This window comes from Poromitra crassiceps (genome assembly GCF_964638095.1).
Source record: "Poromitra crassiceps genome assembly, chromosome: 8".
In the NCBI taxonomy this organism is placed as follows: Eukaryota; Metazoa; Chordata; class Actinopteri; order Beryciformes; family Melamphaidae; genus Poromitra; species Poromitra crassiceps.
In genome coordinates this window covers 17,747,604-17,768,095 of record NC_139629.1, presented here as the reverse complement: position 1 = coordinate 17,768,095, position 20,492 = coordinate 17,747,604, and the positions used below count along the sequence as shown (strand labels likewise).

At 43.2% G+C, this 20,492-nt stretch overlaps 1 protein-coding gene across 1 annotated transcript in view; it reads right to left on the bottom strand.

The window, feature by feature from the left end:
- Positions 1-2,316: 2,316 nt before the first annotated feature.
- Positions 2,317-20,492, bottom strand: part of LOC310781757 (tenascin-like) — a gene marked incomplete at its 5' end in the record, with an annotated part of 30,388 nt that continues 12,212 nt past the window's right edge. Inside the window, 18 exons of the mRNA XM_083642377.1 lie at positions 2,317-3,253; positions 3,585-3,748; positions 3,915-4,076; positions 4,359-4,455; positions 9,251-9,402; positions 9,690-9,822; positions 10,042-10,172; positions 10,365-10,508; positions 10,747-10,866; positions 10,976-11,119; positions 11,491-11,613; positions 11,863-12,135; positions 13,393-13,740; positions 14,157-14,429; positions 15,115-15,387; positions 15,664-15,936; positions 18,609-18,884; positions 19,554-20,009. Of these exons, the coding sequence (XP_083498503.1) occupies positions 3,143-3,253; positions 3,585-3,748; positions 3,915-4,076; positions 4,359-4,455; positions 9,251-9,402; positions 9,690-9,822; positions 10,042-10,172; positions 10,365-10,508; positions 10,747-10,866; positions 10,976-11,119; positions 11,491-11,613; positions 11,863-12,135; positions 13,393-13,740; positions 14,157-14,429; positions 15,115-15,387; positions 15,664-15,936; positions 18,609-18,884; positions 19,554-20,009 (3,653 nt within the window). The 3' untranslated portion in view covers positions 2,317-3,142. The remainder of the gene's footprint in view (positions 3,254-3,584; positions 3,749-3,914; positions 4,077-4,358; positions 4,456-9,250; positions 9,403-9,689; positions 9,823-10,041; positions 10,173-10,364; positions 10,509-10,746; positions 10,867-10,975; positions 11,120-11,490; positions 11,614-11,862; positions 12,136-13,392; positions 13,741-14,156; positions 14,430-15,114; positions 15,388-15,663; positions 15,937-18,608; positions 18,885-19,553; positions 20,010-20,492) is intronic.

Below are 20,492 nucleotides of genomic sequence, written 5' to 3'. Positions count from 1 at the left end.
ATGTAATGTCATTGGCTAAGATCACTTGAAAGAATGAGTTTGTGGCACTACTAGTGTTTTGAGCTCTATTAAAAGCATCGTGAGTCATGACCTCAGGACCCACTTTTATAGAAACGTCTCGGAATGAAATTGGATCGTAGCAATATGCATAAGTAGAAATCCAGGCCAACATCGTTATTTATAAAACTTGAACTTGATGTGAAAAATCTCCAGCTCTGTGACAGCCAACATTTAGTGCATTGTCACTCCTCTTTGCGTTCCACATTGCTATATTCAATTACCATATTATTCAACATCCCAAACATCCTCCAGGTCTGGTGGGGCTTATCCAAAGAGTGCAACACTGACAGATAACCAGAAAGAAACCATTTCAGTATTCACGGACCAAACATTGTGATGCTGTATGAAATGTTCCCTGCGGTCTCAGAGAACGCTCAGTATGAGCTGTCTTCCCATTTCAATCCCCATGAGAACCACTGCTCATGGGGTCCGGGGACCACCGGAGTCCTTGAGGTGGTTTCAGAGGGTCCCAGGCAAGGGGCAAAATTATTTAAAAATCTATTTAAATTTACAAGAAGTTAACACAATTACAGAATGTAGAAGAATGACTATTTTGATCACTAGGGTATCCGAAACCCCAGGCTCGCCTGCTGCGCGGCCTCGCCTGCAGCCCAGCTGCTGCGCGGCCACGCCTGCTCTGGTATCCACAGCGCACAATCGCCTGCTCTATTGGCATGCGTAGCACACAATTGCTCAACTTCGCATCACTGATGACATCACTGTCACTGATGATGTCACCATGCCTATGACATCACTGATGATGTCACAATGCCTATGACATCCTCAGTGCCTATGACATGTTCAGTGATGTCAAAAGATGATTTTGGCCAATAAAGATGTCACTGATGATGACATCACTGATGATGTCATAGACATTGTGACATCATCAGTGGGACAAAAATTGAAACAGTCCACTTGCTCCCTTTTATATCGCTCTCTACCTACAATAAAAATAGTCACGGAATCCTATCATAACTAACAATAAAAGTATTCTGATAGTTTAGGTCCAAAATCTCATAAAATGGGGGTGGGGGTGGGTCTGTGACCCATGGGGCCTTCAAACCCACACAGAGGCTGCAGAGAGGGCCTCCAGACAGCCGTGGATGGAGAGAAGCCAGCCTCATGTTACACATGCGAGCTACATGGACACAAGCCTAGTAGGGTCACCTGTCTGATGTTGAAGGACTGAAACAACCCAATGAGCCCTAAATGCATCAGGATGTAGGAGAGGTAGGTGTTGGACAACATTACTAAACACACAGAAGTTTCTCAGAGTTTCTAAGAATGTTCTAAGCGAGAGAGTTCTAAGAATGTTACGCCTCCGAGCAACTGCCAAGTCTGCAAACAAGTCCACCCTTGCCATTGGAAGCACAACTGAATAGTGGAAGCAGCAACAAAGTAACTGTTTCCTTTCTGATCCGCACCAGTTCAGCCCAACTACAGGTTAGAAGAACCAGTTCAGCCCAACTACAAGTTACAAGAACCAGTTCAGCCCAACTACAGCTTAGAAGAGAACTGTCCAAAAAAATGAGAGAAAAAGGGGGGGGGATTGACTTTGCGAGCCTCATGTAGGTTATTCCAAAGTCTAGGGCTCCAGTAAAAGCCTGATAACACTTTGATTTTCAGATAGACTTTGGATGGTGAAGAGACCCTTGCCCAGGAATATCAGGCTGCGCCAAACTCATGGAGTTAAAAGACTGGTGATAGGCTACTGGTGATGTACTAGACCCCTTGTTTTGAAAGCCTTCAGTAAAATTGTGAAATAATTTCTAAACGCGATAGCCAGTGTGAAGAGGCTATAACTGGGTTTCCGAGGTATTTCGAACAAGCAAGAGATACATTGATTTCTACAAGGAATTGCAATTATCAGTTAAATAAAAGCACAATGAATGTTCTCCAGGTGAACAAGACTTGACTTTAGCTATTTCTGATGAAAGCAGAACTGCAAAGGTGCTGCCAAGGTTTTTCACTTCAAGTTGGATGACCAGTCTCATTTTCAACTTAACTTGTTTTTCATTTTTCATTGAAGTGGAAAGTAGACCCCCAAACATTTCACTTTGAATGTTTTTAGACTTACTGAGCAGCAGCAGACATCGACAATACATCACACAGCAGATGTATGGAATAGGAAAGTGAACACTGCCATCTGCTGTTGTGGAGTTGCAACTGGTTTAAACAGGGACCTGATTAAAAAGTAGGACAGAGACCTTTTTTATTAAAAGTATCTTTTATTGTATTGAAGATTACAGAGAATCATTGATTTTCATTCTATTAAAGGAAGTAAATCAGAATTTAAACAGCTATTCAATGGTATTAGTGGCCTCCAAGTGCTAAATTATGAAATGGTTTCTGTTCATTACAGTATGTGACAACATTCCAAGGACTTCAATAGTACTGCACTGAGTATCGTTTTATACATCTATCCTTCAACAGCAACACAATGAACTATAGCTAGATAGATTAGTCCTGTCCACAGCTCCGTTTAAGATAGAGGAACTGAAAGAAGTCAACCATCCCATAGAACTTTGAATTTGTGACTACTGTATGTGCCTTTGACATGTTACTGGTTCAGTCGATCCATTTACAGCATGTTATGGTGAATTTTCAGAAGTCATTTGTCTGGTTCAAAATCATCTCCTTATCCCACTTATTTTTTTGTCACTCTGAAGGTCCACTCAGAAGATAAGTGGAATGACAGAGTGTAAAAGAAAATAAAACGTTTGTATGTGCTTTCATATTTATCAGCTGAATATCTATTTTCTCATGGAACTCAAAATGTGAAAGCAGCCATATATACAACAGTGCCAACTCAGACGTTACACCTTCGAATGGACAGCTACACTACGAAGGCATCGACGACTATACCTGCACCATCTCGTTTCATTCCAATTGTGTTATCTTTGGTGTTAAGTTCTCAGGTACATTTCTCACAGCCAGTTGAAGCACATTCAGCACACCATGGCTGTGGTCTGTTGTTTTCTCAGAGTGATTTGAGGATGAGGAGACACAAATGTTCATTGTTAGAGGTTGGGCGATGGGGGGTGTAGGGTGTATACAAGGAAGAGGCGAGTAGTTCACCAGTCTACGATCTTTTCCGTCTGTTCTCAAAATTTCTGAAGTTGACCGGCCTAATCTTCATCTCTACAAATTCAATCGAATGCTCATGGCCCCTCCAATGGAACCAGTTGATCCCCTGTGGAAAAGTAGAATGTATATTGTGAGAAAAATGGCTATAGTGAACTATTACAGTAATTGACACACTAACAAACAGTCCTACTGGACACACACACACACACACACGCACACGCACACGCACACCCACGCGCGCGCACACACACACACACACACACACACACACACACACACACACACACACACACACACACACACACACACACAGTATGATCTATTCTAGATGATAGTGTATTACTGTATTACTGTAATCATTCAGATCTATTTGTCTCTGGATAGAAAAGGCAGTATTTCAAATTGTATGATTATAGTGATTTATATATGTTACATACCTTACTGTGACTATTGTCACCATATTTTCCCATGGGGTTGGCACGATGACAGTTTTTATACCAAAAGGCACCCTTGTAGGACAAGGCACAGTTGGTGACAGCGATATCGTTATCGTTGTCATAGGTGGAGAAGGGGCGCCCCTGGTGGTAAGTCAGGGAGTCACCTGGCAACGACACACAATTCACAATACAGTAATGGGATGAATGGGTGAATGTGGTCACACTTTTGGGTTGATCGCTGACTACACACCATAATCAAGCATTATGAGAACTCATAAGCAATACAATTTATGTATTGATTTATTTCTAGTTTTGTTAAGTGACACGTACCTGCTGTTCCACTATACGCCCCTAGATGGATTTTGTAACGTGTGCGTGGCTCTGCAACAAAGAATTTGTCATACTGAGCGTATGCTGATTCCCCGCGGTCCCTCAAGTCCACACGCAGCTCATACTGGCCAGAGGATGTGATCTTATGGAGATTGGAGAGACCTGCAACACAAGTTTAGTATGTGCTGAGTGAGGGAGTGAGTGAGTGAGTGAGTGAGTGAGTGAGTGAGCAAGGGAGTGAGTGAGGAAGGGAGTGAGTGAGTGAGTGAGTGAGTGAGTGAGCAAGGGAGTGAGTGAGGAAGGGAGTGAGTGAGGGAGTGAGTGAGTGAGGGAGTGAGTGAGTGAGTGAGTGAGGGAGTGAGTGAGTGAGTGAGGAAGTGAGTGAGTGAGTGAGGAAGAGAGGGACAGAGAAAGTGAAAGAGGCTCGAGGATGTGTGCACTTACCCAGCCAGAACTCATCATTCTTGTTGCCGAAGCCAGCAGTGTAGTTCTTCCAGTTCCTGAAGAAGTCCAGCTTTCCATCCTGGCGCCTCAGAAAGACCTGAAGAGTGAAGAATACAGCCTGGCTCTCATATGAGTGTCACAACATTCAGTCATAACATACATCACCTAGGTCAGTGGTTCTCAAAGTGGGGTCTGGGGACCCTTTAGGGGTCCATGATGGCGTTCCAGGGGGTCCCCAGAAAAAAGGGGAATACATTATTTCCTCTATAATTCCATCCTTAAGTAACACCATGACAGAATGTCTGACTATTTTGGTCATAGTCAGACATTACACTTTCTGTAATAAAATGTCTAAAAGCAAAAATCTTATCAGATCCATCAACCCCATGAAAAAAGTGGCACAACGTCCGCCCGCCAGACGGACATCCACACTCCCAATGTTATTGTAGATTTCTATAGAGACCTGCTCCATCAAAATGAGTCACATTGACCCTAAAACCATTTTGAGTTTACTACACTGTTGGAAAGAGGAGAATGTCATCTTAGCCATCACAACTGTGGTATCAGTCACCATACAATACTGCTGTGAAAGGGCTGAGTCATTTATATAAGGCCTACACCTGTAAGCTTGCTTTACTTGCATTGTGGTGGCATTTCTATTAAATGCCTATAGGTCACACGTATGTCACACGTCCGTTTCTCTAGATGTATGATAATGCTATTTATATATATCTATATATGCTTCTATAAAGCCTCATCCTGTTGAACGCAGCTCTTTTTGTCTCTGTGCATGTTGTTGTTCACTGCTTTCACTCACTCACACCCAGACACACACAGCAGCTGAAGATTGAGACAGAAGATGGAGATGTCTGAGCACACAACTAATTATGTTCTTAATTAAAATTGGCAAAGTGGGTGGTAGTGTGTGTGGCGGCAGTGTGGGTCGCAATTGTGATGTCATCAGTGATGTCACTCGAGCAATTGTGATGTCATCAGTGATGTCACTCGAGCAATTGTGATGTCATCAGTGATGTCACTCAGGCAGTTGTGATGTCATCAGTGATGTCACTCGAGCAACTCTGATGTGATGTAGTATGAGCGCGCACAGTTGCACGATGGCGCCAAGGTGGGTGAGTGGTGTTTCTCTGTCAGTCATGATTTTGGGAGCCCGTGGAGCCGGCGATTTCCATAACTGCAGCCATGGCACATCATCTCCAGGGATACTGATGTCAGATATCTATGGCTAAACATGGTCAAAGTTCCAAAACTTGAAGTTAACATGTAGAAATGCTGCCTGTAAGTCAAAAGCCCTCACAGAAGGTGATTAACAGCTGAAGTGAGGGAGAAATTGGCTGTGCTGAAAAACAGCTAAAACTGAAATGGAAGAACTGTAGTGTGTAGAGGGTACACAAAGGAGAATACTGTCACAGAGGACTAAAGAGACGATTTACCATCTAAAGAAACCATAAAATTTCACATTTGAGAAGCTGGAATCAGAGAATTAGGACATTTTCCTTACAGAAATGGCTCAAAATGATTAATAGATCATCAAAATAGGTACCGGTAATTAATGTAATATTTGGCAATGAATCGATGGATTGACTAATTGTTGCAGCTCTTCATCAGTTTTTATAAAATGTATTTGTATGTATTTTCAAAATACAAAATATGTATTTGTATTTCAAATACATTTTTCAGACCAGTATTTTGTATTTGTATTGTGATACATTTTTTGAGCACGTATTTGTAATTTGTATCCAAATACTTTATGATGTATTTTCGCCCATCTCTGTGTGTAACAGTCCCTCTGGTGCTTGAGTTACTAAAACATGGCCGCTCTGTCTTGTTCTTACAGCTGATGTTATCCAGCCAGTGACCAAGCCCTGCAGGGTGACTGTAGTGTGTCTGCTGCTGATGTGTTTTCTCCTACTGGCTGCTCTTATAGGCGTTGTGGTCCACTGTGAGCCATTCACTTCCTCTATCACACATTAGATTTGCCCTCTTCAGCATCCATTTTCTATATTTGTCTCTACCTAAATTTAAACACTGTTTTGGATTTTCTGTTTCCTGTGCAGATACAAAGTCTACTGGCAGATTAGAAGAGACATTCTCAAGGTGCAACTCCACTGAGCTCAGTGAGTCTGACTTATTCTGCCTCTGTGTGTGTGTGTGTGTGTGTGTGTGTGTGTGTGTGTGTGTGTGTGTGTGTGTGTGTGTGTGTGTGTGTTTGTGTGTGTGTCTGTGTGTGTGTGTGTGTGTGTGTGTTTTGCATTTATGAACTTGCATGTACTGTACATGTGTGTGCATATGCATTGTGCTTTTATTTGCTGCTCTTAAGATCATCTCTTCTTGCAGAGCGTTTCTGTAAAGATGGAGGATATAGATAATTCAGCAACAGTTTTTACTACATTTCTACTGAAGAAAAAACCTGGGAGAACAGCAGGCAGGAGTGCAAACAGAGAGGAGCAGACCTGCTCATCATAAACACTGAAGAAGAACAGGTAAAGAGAAAAGTGGCAACACGTTTTTCCCCCTGAAGTTGCTGTTTGATTGTAAAAATCTCTTTAGAGTGTGTTTCATTTGGATTAAGTGTCTCACATTACACACTTTGTTTGAGTGCTTCACACGTGTGTTTTGATGTCATTTGTCTTTGAAACAATTGAACAGAACTTCATCAATTCCTTGAACAAGATAATCTGGATTGGTTTGAGTGACAGAGATGAGGAGGGAGTCTGGAAATGGGTGGATGGTAAACCTCTGAGCAGCAGGTAAGACATTCATTCTTCAGTCCTATTTAACAGTCAACAGTCAACAGTAATGATAATGCATGGTGCTCTTATTTGGCATCAATCACAGTTGACTCTTTTCTTTTTAAACAGGTTCTGGTACAACGGCCAGCCCAGTGGAGAATACAATGGTGTAAAGCGCGACTGTGTTAACACACTTATGAATGAAGAACTAAACAGCTGGAATGACATCAATTGTGACTTATCGTATTACTGGGTCTGTGAAAAAGTGATTGACTTCTAACATTGTGTCATCTCAAATGAAAACATATTGTGACTTTACCCCCCACACGATTGTCACTGTCATTCACACATGCAGAGAACATGAAATCTCCTTTTCAGGGATCATCTTTTATTGTTTGTAAAGAACTTTGTCATCTATTTTTTTGTCATAGCTTCAGAACAACTATTTGTATTTGTGAAGCGTCCAGTAGAAGTGTAGATTTACCAGCTCCTCTTTTCCACCGTCTCAATTCAAGACTTATAAAGTGACTTTTGTTAGCAAGATTATATAGTGCAACATCCTGCCTGAGGAACTTAGATAAGATAATAGATTAGATTGATTATCTTTACATTGATTATCTTTCAAATCACCTCAAAATACACGTTCATTGTTGTAGTTTTGCAGGTTTTTAATTTTCTTGTGGTGTGTGTGTGTGTGTGTGTGTGTATGTGTGTGTGTGTGTGTGTGTATGTGTGTGTGTGTGTGTGTGTGTGTGTGTGTGTGTGTGTGTGTGTGTATGTTTTAACATTTTTTTTTACAATTTGTAACTCCTTCGTATATTTACAATTATTTATTTATTTATTTTATTTTTATTATCCATAATAAATAAACTTATTCTGTATGGATTAAGATTTTTTTTATTTTTAGAAACACACTAGATTGCCTTGATTAAGTATGATGAACTGTCTGATGACATCACATCAGATCTCTAGACCCATCCTCCATCACAACTGTCTGATGACATCACTGAGGCCCACCCACTTAGCATCAGAACTGTCTGATGACATCACTGAGGCCCACCCACTTAGCATCACAACTGTCTGATGACATCACTGAGGCTAACCCACTTAGCCATCATAACTGTCTGATGACATCACTGAGGCCCACCCACTTAGCATCACAACTGACTGATGACATCACTGAGGCCCACCCACTTAGCCATCACAACTGTCTGATGACATCACTGAGGCTAACCCACTTAGCCATCACAACTGCCTGATGACATCACTGAGGCTAACCCACTTAGCCATCACAACTGCCTGATGACATCACTGAGGCCCACCCACTTAGCATCACAACTGCCTGATGACATCACTGAGGCCCACCCACTTAGCATCACAACTGCCTGATGACATCACTGAGGCCAACCCACTTAGCCATCACAACTGTCTGATGACATCTCTGAGGCTAACCCACTTAGCCATCATAACTGTCTGTCTAGAATAGTCAACAGAGTACACTGTCTAGGTTAGGAACCATATTTATAGCAGCCACAACATGTATTTTAGCTTGAACCACAGCTATCTAAACAGAAGGCCAAAACAGTGTGCGTGTAGTGTAGACAAGGTGCAAGGTTCACAAGGCACTAAAGGCAAAAGTATAAACATGTTCTCTCTTTTTCTTTTTTGTTGTTGTCCCAAGCTGTCAGAATGGCTGCACTTAAAATGTTTTATATTTTTTGAAAGATGATTTTATTTCAAATTGATTGATTGATTTATTTTTAATATGTTTTAATGTTTTTTTAAGTTGAATTCTGATCTATTAGGTATCGTATCTGTATCAAGTATCGTATCGGCATAGAGTATCGTGATACTAAACTTGGTATCGGTATCGAAGTCAAAACTTTGGTATCGTGACAACACTATGGGGGACCCTGGTTAGCCTGATATTCAGACTGAATTGTCAACTCGTAAATTCATTTCTTATCAAATGGGGGTGCGTCAGTTTAGGGGTCCGTGACGTGAAAACATTTGTGAACCACTGATCTAGGTCACTGTACGTGTCCCATAGCCATCATTGATAAAACCACTCCAAGATATCTGTTGACCTGTGTCATCCAAAAAGCCCTCCGTCACCCATAACGAGGTGACTTTCTTCCTCACCAGCCATCCTCCGCTGTCTGCGGTCATGTCACAGTAGACCTGGGTGGGTTGGCTCTCCTCTCCTCCCACATAGACGGTATACAGGCCAGAGCTCGTCTCCCCATTCAGTAAAGCCTGGGCGCAGTCCTTAGGGCGTCGGTACAACTGTCCAACTAAAAACACACAAATTAATAATAAGAAGGGGTTCTCTTTTGGACCTCAGGGGAGGTCTGGTTTATGTTGATCTCTGGTATAATTATGCACTGTAGACAACATAGTGTGAGAAAGAACTGGGGTGCTAGAGCTTGAAAAAAAGTTGAAGGGAAAATACAGGTTTTTTCCATTGGAAGCAGCTGAGACAGAATGAATAATAATAAGCAATCTAACTCAACAAACAGATGAAATGAAAGCAGTTTGAGTTGGAGGAAATGACAGAGTGCAGACAGGGAGTGACGCTTACTGGTCGTGAAGACGGTGTTTACGTGACGACTCCTCTGGCCTCCAGCGACGGCCTGCAGTCTGACACTGTACTCTGTGGAGCCAGTCAGCTGGCTCATGCTGTAAGAGGTGGCTGTCGGGCTCACCACCACTTCCTGAATACACACACGCGAGCGTGCACGCACACACACACACGCACGCACGCACGCACACACACACACACACACACACACACACACTTACTATGTAATTACATTGGTGTTCATGTGTAATTACAAATAGTTCATACGTTGTTAGGGAGCTGTAAAATAAATGTTTACTGAGTTTGGAAACAGCAGGGCATTGTGATTAAAGTGATACAAAGATGCACGTACCCTGACTGTTCCATCAGCAGAGGAGAAGGTGAGGGTGTAACCGGTGACAGCGGCCCGTGGAGGTCTCCATGTGAGAGTGGCGCTATCAGTTTGAACGTTGTTAGCTGCTAGATCACGAGGAGGATCCACATCTGAAACACAGTTGTCTCACTGTCATTCTATATGCAGTAAGGAGATCATAGCTTGAACATATGCAAGAATCATATAAGATCATAAGAATATAGATTTTGTCATAATTTGCTGTACAAAATAAGACCTGGCTGTATGCATATGAGGACCTGTTATACATCTTGATAGGTGTCTTTTAGACCTGCTAGACCTACCAGTGACTAATTGGGTGGTGGCGGAGTCACTCTTCTGGGTGTCCCTCATGGCGTAGACCCCGACTGTGTAGTGGGTGGCCGGAACCAGGGAGCCCATCTCAAACTCCACCGTGTTCCCGGAAACATGCTCCGTCACTGGGAACACTGCAGGGCAGTACACACCCCCACTTACTGATCAAATCACATCAAGTCTCCAAGCATCATTTAGATGGTGTCGTGGTTGTCAAGTTGGATAATATACAGGAGGCAGGGAGTTGGATCGATAAGAGATTTCCAAAGTAAAGTGGTAATTAATGAGAATAAACGGTGACAGCATTTGAGGGGCATGTAGTGTAAATGACCAAAACAATCGTGTTAGGGGGGGAAAAAAACAGAAAGACACCTGAATCAGCAGTGTAGGTAATGACGTAGCCATCGACAGTGGCCACAGAGGGTTGCCACAGCAACAGGGCGGAAGTGTCCGTGACATTTACTGCAGTCAGACCCTGAGGTCTGTCCAGAGCTGGAGGACACAGGCACAAACACTGTCTCAAATACAATACACACTGACACCAAGGTCACTGCGTGTCAGCAGCCACAGGGAACTATTAGCTTTGTGGAACAAAGCGAACCTGTTGTTACGGTGTCAGTGGTGGGCTCGCTTTCCTCCAGACCCGTCACGGCAGTGACCGTCACCTGGTAGGTCAGGCCAGGGACCATATTGGGCAGCACAGCCTGCGACACAGAACCGTCCACAGTCAGTGCCATCGGGCTTCCTATGGAGGAAAAAGAACAAAACAGGCGTCATGATGATACATGAACCTGGCTTGTTTTCAGTTGTATTCCTTGGACCATTTCCATACTGTGAGAGAAGTGTCCAACTATAAATACTACGCAAACACATTCATATCAACACTTACTATATTCATTCAAACACCAGCCATAATGTATGGAAACTTCCAACACACTCCACGGCGTGCATTGAAATACTACAACCCATACAACTAAACTCTAAATTGAAAATGTAATGGGCGGATGAAAACTAGCAAATGCCATTTGAGCACTACTGTAACTGTAACAAAACGAAACAAAAAAAATGTAAATAAAAAAATAATGATATACATTACTGTATGTTATAACCCCTTACCTCCTTGAAGCGGCACATAGAGGACACGGTAGTTGTCCACTCGAGAGCGAGACGGGGCCCAGTGAACTACAGCCGAGGTGTCGGTCACTTCGGAGAACTGAATTCCCCTTGGAGAGCTCAGGCCTAGACAAAGTGCAAATGGATATGTGCAGACAGGAAAGCATAGGGGGGGGGGGAGAAGTTAAAATCAAGAAAATATGTGCAATAATCTGGTCGAAAATATCTAATTTCAGCTCAGATGCAAATTCAACTGGTGTTTTTCAAAAGAACATTTTCCATTAGAGAGAGACAGTTAGACCTATGAGGAAGAAAGATTAGTCACAGCCACTCAGTTGACAGATGTAAGCGACACACTTCCCAGTGTTTTTATACCTGTCTGAGCAACCCCGATAATAGGTTGGGAGCGCCGGTCCAACGTGACACCGTACAGCTCGATTTCGTATTCGGTGCCGCCCATGAGTCCGGTTAGAACCTTGGTGCGCTCATCACCGAGGACGCTGTACTCTTGTGGATGGCTCAACTTTTTAGTGTCTCTCAGTTTGATCACAAATCGGTCAAACAAGTCTTCGTCGGAGGCCCACGACAGACGGAAGCTTTCGGCCGTGACGTCCGAGACGAAAAGATGCTCCACCTCTGGCTCGGCCTCTGGTTGCAAAGGAAACAAGAACGTTGCGACAGGCCTGCTGCTTCGCACAGCCACATAAATCAACTTGTGAGAGGTGGCTGAAGGTGTAAGTTCAAGTTTGGTTGAAGCCGGCAATCAGGCAAGAAGGTTTCCAGGTAGTCGTGAGTGAACATGGTTACATTTGGCCTGAAGGCCTCTTTCCCACCACCGGCCATGCACGTCAGTTAGTGCAGTCAAGGGTCAAGAACGCAGCGGTCGAGAGGCAAAGGGCACAATGCATTCAATCAGTTGGTGAGTTTCTGAGCTCATTAAAAAGACAAGATGCGTTTTGTCGAGATGTTTATTTAGCTTCACATTCCATATCAGGCTCTGTAACTTGTCTGTTGGAAGGATTCCAGCAAACAGTGGTGAGACCAGACCCCCATGCGTCCTTCAGGCCAGCCTCGATGCATTCAGTGCATTCAAAGATCATGAAACGAGATGAGATTAGAGGTGAAAATCAACTGTATTAATTCATTATGATTAGAGGTGAAATCAACTGACACGTCATGCTCACAATGCCTGGTTGATTCATCAGTGTTTTCCTCCTTTGTCCAGCCTTTTGGACATTAAGTTTAGTATTCAGTGGTCTGCAGTTGCCAGTCACAAACACAGACTAGCCTATTCGAGCAGGGTAAAGGCGATGATAGACGTCATTGGACATAATATGATCATGTGATAATCATATCATGTCCGCTGATATCTGCGTCCTCATTATCACCAATCAGAAATCTGAGGGAAAACACAGTATAAAATATGAAAACAAACGAGGATGCTTGTTCATATTTTGGAGGTAAGGAGAAAACAGACAGGAACTTCACATCTCTTTCGGGCTGAATGCTTCAAATGAAAGAAGAGGGGGGACAGGAATGGTGCAATTGTTCTGGAAAAGAGCGACGTTTGGTTAGATATCACTGCTCAGGTGAAGCTTTACCATCAAAACATGGCATTGACCAAAAGCTATTAATACTTAAAACTCATTTGGTTCAACTAAGTTACAAGAAACAACCGTTATTGTTATACAGCAGGCTAGAAAGTGTTATGATGCAGAAATTCTCTGTATAGATCTGCCAGGTTGTGATGGTTAAACTTCAGGATTGGATCTTATGATATATATATATATATATATATATATATATATATATATATATATATATATATATATATATATATATATATATATAGTGATCAGTGATAATTTGAGTTAAGAGAGGGATTGGGGCCCTTGTGAGCAGTACCTGTCACAGCCACTGTAGTCAGTGGCCGAGAGAGCAGCCCTGACTGTGACACCCCCGTCAGCCTGACCTCATAGCCTATGCCGGTGATCAGGCCCCAGATGTCCAGGTGGCTCTGGTTGCCCGGGACAGTGAACTCATGGGGCTCCAGCAGCCAGCCGGAGTCTGTCACCACTATGTGAAAATGGCTGAAGCCGCCACTAGAGGGGGCCAGCTCCTCCTGCTGCTGCTGCTGCTGCTGCTGCTGCTGCTGCTGCTGCTGCTGCTGCTGCGGCTTCACCTCCCAGGACGCACGGAAGCCGTATGGGGTCATGTTTGAAATGGTCAAGTTTTCCACTTTGGGCAAGGGAGCTAGAGCGGAATGGGTTTGATTTGTTTTCAAACGGGAAACAGATGTGGGAAGGGGGACAAGATGCCATTAGAATATTTTTGGGGCGATGCTGCGTGCAATGGTTGCAAAAGCACAACTGTTCGTTTCAAATCATAGAATCTGTTATTCTACTTTGCTCCCATGTGTTAATGGTTTGACAGAAGCAAATAGGAGCAGTAAAAATGAGAACGACTGATCCATATGTCTCCTGGATATAAGACTTGCAGATAAAAGCCATTGTTAAATTCCAATACACCGATCCGGGTTCAAATGCTGGGGGACAAATTTCCCTGAAAGATACTTCAATTAATTACAGAGTTCCTGGACATTTTAACACACATGCCATTTACTATCGATATGTGATTAGAGTTGAAGATATGAGTAAAATACATAGTACCTGTGATGGCATGGGCTAACACAGAGGGAGTGCGGCGGCCATGAGAGATACCATACAGTTCAATATCATAGCCTGTGGCGTCCATCAGGTTCGAGAGCGTAAGGTTGTGGACGTCAGCAGGCAGCGTGAACTCCAGTGTATCAGACAGCTGCTCAGAGTCACTGACCCGGATAATAAAGGCGTCAAAATGGCCTGACACTGCGCTCCAGGACAAGGTGAGGTTATCTGGGCTTACAGACGAAGCGGCTATGGGGCCCAACTGTGGGACGTCCTCTGAACAAGAAAGAATATGGCTTTTCAGTTATGTTGCGCTGGATATTGGTTAGCATAAAGTCAAGTTTAAAGGGACACTTCACCCCCAAATCAAAGATACATATTTTCCCCTCTACTGTTATTTACCCATCGAGGTCGTTTTGGCGTGAGTTGCCGAGTTTTGGAACAAACTACACCCTAAAAGCTAGCAGGTGTGGTTTGATCGAAAGTAAATAGCTAACTGATAGCTAACTGATAGCTAGCAGCTAGCGCGTGTAGTTCGGTCGAAAGAAAATATTTCCTACATGCAATTGCATACAACAAGGTCTGTGGATTATCTTGAGTAAAGTGGGTGATCATTTCTGGAAAGAGACATTGCTGTCAAGTTTTCCCATTGTATTCCTTTGGCGCTTTGAGCACCACAAGCCGAGTGCATCCAGTTCCATTGTATTCCTTTGGTGCTTTGAGCACCACAAGCCGAGTGCATCCAGTTCCATTGTATTCGAGAGAAGGCAGCCATCTCGACGACCGATATCTCCAAAACTCGGCAACTCACTTCCAAACGATCTAGATGGGTAAATAGCACTACATATAAGGGGGAAAATATGTATTTTTGATTTGGGGGTGAACCGCCCCTTTAAATAATGGCAACTGTGTGTGGTCTCTGTCTTACATGCAGTGTAAATAAAGGGGGGTAAGGTTGTACCTGTAGTAGCTACGGCGTATAGGGGCTGTGTGTTGTGGCCACCGGTGCTGGCATACAGCTTGATGTTGTAGCTCGTGCTCGCTTTGAGCCCGGCCATGACCGTGGAGTGCGCCCCTGCTGGCAGGGTGCGCCCCATTGCCTGCGAGGGCAAAGCAGACTCTCTGACTTCTACTATAAAGTTATCAAATGCCTTTTCTCCTGTCCTCCACGACAGAGAAAATCTGTCTGAGGTAATGTTAGAAACAACTAGCCTGGACAAATCAGGCTCTGCAGCTATAGGGGAGAGAAAAGTATAGTATGTATTCAGTCCAGCGTCAGACTCCTGGGTCAGTGTGCACTCACAAATTGAGTTTAAGTAGGAATTCTGAGCTTGCCTCTTACAGTAACTCGGGATGAAATTTAGATTTTCTTATAGTAAGTGCTGCAAAATTAGTTCTTCATGCATAATCCAAGGCAACTTTTACAATGCACCTAAAAACTGAACAATTCTTTAAAAATCTTTAAAAAATATGTGTAGTAATAATAATAATACACATTAAATCAAAATACCTGTTGATGCAACAATACTGACAGCGCTTGTTCGGGATCCCTTGAATATCCCATAGAGGTAGGCTATATAGTCAGTGCTGGGCATAAGCCCTGTGATGTCCTGGGACATTACATTGCTGGATATGTTAAATTCCTCGGGCTCCCTCAGCCAATCAGAATCAATAATCTCCAGGGTATAACCATCAAATTCTCCCCCAGTGCCGTTCCAGAAGATTGAAAAGCTCTCTGATGTTAAGTTAGACACATACAGTTTGCCAACCACTGGCTCGTTCACTAAAGAGAGAAACCATTATTAGATTTTCATCATCATGCAGAACACGGTATGCCTAAAATTGTACTTCAAGTGTGATGGGAAGTAGACTATAATCTGTTCGAATGGTTTAGCATGTAAACATATGTGCAATGTTAGAGGGCACTCACCACCACCCACTTGCAATTCTTGATAGTCTGAGTAGCTTAATAAAAGATTAAATACATGCGCATATTTTTGCATAAACAACAGAGAAAATCTGTGGTGCTAAGGTGAGAAATACATATGGTCCACTACAATTAAAGGAACGGTTCACCAAAAAATGAAAATTCTGTCATCTACTTACCCTTTACCATTTGAAACACAGGTGAAGTTTGTCCATATAACACACGGGGACGTTGGCAGCACAACAGGAGAGAAAACCAGTCACCGTGGATTTCAGTTGTACTGTACTGAAGTCAATGGTGGTTATATGGACAAATTCACCTGTGTTTCAACTGGCATGAGAGTGAGTAACTGATGGTAGAAGTAACATTTTTGGGTGAATTGTTCCTTTAACATAGAAACTAGAATTTTAAGTTGATTATTGGGTTTCTACATCTAACACAAGGTCACCAACACAGAGCATGAAAGATGGACAAACATATAATAATGCCAAGAGAAGAGAAAGAACAGCAAATAATAAGTGATACGTGGCTGTAGACGATTGGTCTGCTAGATGAAGTGTTGATTTACGGTAAGTGTGAAAATGTGGAACAGAGACTATAGGATTAAAATAGTCTCTTCCAAGCGCATGGGCCAAGAGGCAATCATGCACTTGCAATGTTAATATCATGGAAGGGATGGAGTCTGCGTTAACGTTGCACCAGATTGCCTCTGCGTACAGAATGACAACGAGAAAAGGAAAAAGCCGTGCAAAGTGTCGTTCATGCGTTGAGGAATTTCCATCCATGTCAGTTCCATGCACAGAGACATGCAGTAGAAACAGACATGGGAGGCATCATTCAGATGTAAAACCAGGTGCCGTTGCTGTTAACCTCAGATATATATACTGTATATATATTTTTTCTTTACCTTGATAATGACAAGATGATTTAATCATTTGCCACCTAGTAGTTCAAAAGGGAAACGAGGATATTTATTTCAACATTCTCCTAGTAGTAGAATGAAGAATAAATGTTATCAAAATCTGCAAACATTCTGTAAATACCGTTGAAATGATATCCTTCACACCCAGAGCTCAAAATGTCACTAATACTCACGCAGACTGTGAGTGCTTATAGTTTTAGACAGACTAATTACTCACGCAGACTGAGTGCTTAGTTTAGACAGACATCCACGGGCAAAGGATCTCTCAAGGTTAATTAAAGACACACTGAATGATTGGGTTGATGGGATGAGATGAGATGGACATGGACACGCTGTTGACTGTGCGATGGTTGGGGGTGAAAGTTGTCGCTTTGCTTTTGCAATCACTGCAGCACATCAGCATCAAAACTCACCACGATGCAAGGGATGGTGGAGGGGGAGGGGCTTCATGCACTTTGGTAACTGGGAGGGGGGGGGGGGGGAGCAGTACAGGGTAAGGGCGGTCATTGGGAGGCCCGCTCGCAATGTGGCATGGGCGTGCGACACCCGTCACCCTACCCCTCTCTCTCAGCTAGACACAAACAGTGGCTGGAGGGCAAGGATGGTAACATGGCGTGTTGGTTAAGATGAAGCATTGCAGTACACTGTGGCCGGGGGTGTGGCACAGTTGATGACAAAACACTTAATAGGGTTATCATGTCATTTCCCTCGCTCCATGCAATGTGATGCTTAGTGTGGGGTGGACATTGTGAGCAGGATGACAGAGGTGCTAGTATGGAAAACAGTGTTTATGTGTGTGTGTGTGTGTGTGTGTGTGTGTGTGTGTGTGTGTGTGTGTGTGTGTGTGTGTGTGTGTGTGTGTGTGTGTGTGTGTGTGTGTGTGTGTGTGTGTGTGTGTGTGTGTGTGTGTGCGTAATGGTCAACCCAGTCGCCAGAATAAAATGTCTGCATTTTAAGTTTCTCCAATCCACGGATATGTCACATTCAACGTTTGCGGACCAAAAATATGTTGCATGTCAACATTTCAAATTGCCCGGCATTTTCCAAAGTAAATTTCAAAATCGCAGAGTTTCCAGTTCATTTGAAAACATTACGCAAATAAAACAACTTGGTAAAGGTTAGGCAACTAAAACAACTTGGTTAAGGTTAGGCAACTAAAACAACTTGGTTAAGGTTAGGGTTATGGTTTGGGTTATAAATGACAAAACCTTGAAATGTGACTTACGGTTGAAATGTAGGCTTTGAACACTGGGGATTGAACACGACTCTCCGGTGTGAAAGGCGAGTGTCACGCCCTCCATCCACTCTGACCACAAAGCCCTCACTGGCCACCACGCTATTTCAGCAGCAGACTCTATGACGTGTATAACGTTGATATACACGTACCCATCTCGAAATGTTGATATGCAACATATTTTGGCTCACAAGGCATTCAACGTATCTGTGGTTTATTCGGGCGACCAGGCTGGTATGGTTCACCTCATACCCCAACTGGAATAGAAAGATGTGTGGTCAAAAATCCGTGGAAGGAAGGAAGGAAGGAACAGAGAAGAAAGAGAAGAGAAAGACAGCAGTGGAGCGCTGGAACACTGCCAGGGGCAGGTACCTGTGGTGGCATCAGTGTACACAGGTTCAAGGAAGGAGCCCTGATGCATCCCGTACAGAGCAACCATGTAGCTGGTGTTGGGAGTCAGCCCAGAGAGGCCCAAGCTGAAGGCGTCTCCAGAGAGACTGAGGTTCTGGCTCTCTGCCATGTGCTCCAAGTTTGTTACCTCAATGACAAAGCTGTCAAACTCCCCGTCCTTGGGGCTCCAGGACACTTGGAAGCTGTCCCATGTAATGTCAGAGATGGTGAGGTTCACCACCATAGGCCTCAGAACTTCTGGTAGATAGACAGATCAGAGTGGGGTCAATTGAATGGCAATACGGGTTATGAAAATGAATGACGCTGGCATCACTTTTGAAGGCACATTAAAACAATGATATGGGCTGAAATGTTGGATGAATGAGGATGACATGAAAAAAGCAATATTGATGAGCATGCAATATAAGTGTGCCAATTGGAACTGCAATGATTAATCGATTAATTGATTACTTGTCAACTATGAAATTAATCGCCAACTATTTTGATAATCGATTAATCAGTTGGACAAATAAAATCTCAAAATTGTCTGATTCCAGCTTCTTAAATGTGAATATTTTCTGGTTTCTTTACTCCTCTATGAGTAAAATCTTTGGGTTGTAGACAAAACAAGAAATTTGAGGACGTCATCTTGGCCTGTGGGAAACATTTGCCATCATCTTCTGTCATTTTATAAACCAAACAACTAATCAATTAATTGAGAAAATAATTGACAAATTAATCGACAGTGATCGGTAGTTAGCCTTAAGCCTTACTTCCAATTTCCTCTAAAATATACAGAATTTGCTTTATGTATGAATTGTCGACGGAATAAAATGTTACTTTATAGCATATAAAAGCAGACAGGACAAAGTATGGAGAGATCGCTTGTGATGAATGGCTATGAAAAGAAAGTTCCGCTCCATGTACCTGTAGTAGCAAAAACTTTGAGAGGTAAAGACCGCTCCCCTTCCACCAGCCCATGCAATGTAATATCATAGCCTGTAGAGGGGGACAAGCCCTCGATTTCAGCCTTCCTGACACTCCCCGGCACTGTGGTCACATGAGCTCGTGTCCTTCCTGAGCGAGCATGGAGCTCCACAGAAAAGCTATCAAAGACCTCGTCGGGGGCTGACCAGGCCAGCGTCACGCTAGCGGAGCTCACGTTTGTGACCGCGAGTTCCCCAAATATGTCGGCGCTCGAGCCCTCAGGCTGATCGCCGGAGGTCATCCCACCAGACTCCGAAAGGGAGGAACCCCCAGAGTTTAGGGGGTGGAGGGGACCTGGGCTTTGAACGGTTCCAAAAGCATCCGAAGCAGATTGTGCTGTCGTAGGGGCATCTGTGATACTCAGCATAAATACATCTGGAGAGGTAGGCTTGGGTGCTACAGTAAATACAAGTGTGTTAAAAAAAACAATTATGTTACTGGCGGTGCTGGTGGGCAAAAACATCAACAACAACAACAAAACAGATAACTAACCTGTGAAGAAAAGATTTGATTAAAATAAATAACTGGGAAAGTAGTATAAAGACATTCAAAAGCATACAAGTACAACATGGTATTACATTCACTGCAAACCTTAATCTACTTAGTCCTTGTGGAGATTCATGTTACCTGTTTCAAAATACCCAATTGCCACGAAAGTACTGGTGGTCGTGGTGATGGTTGGATTTTATTTTATTTTTTCATTAGAGCCCAACAAGATGTCAAATGAAAGCTGAGAATCCACAGATTCCAACGGTATTACTCGTATCACTCTACGACCAAAACTCACTGACCTAGCAGCAGCAGAAGATAGACCACTTACTGCTCGGACAGACGGCAGCAATAGGGTACTTTGAAACGGGTAACATCTGTAGCTGTCTC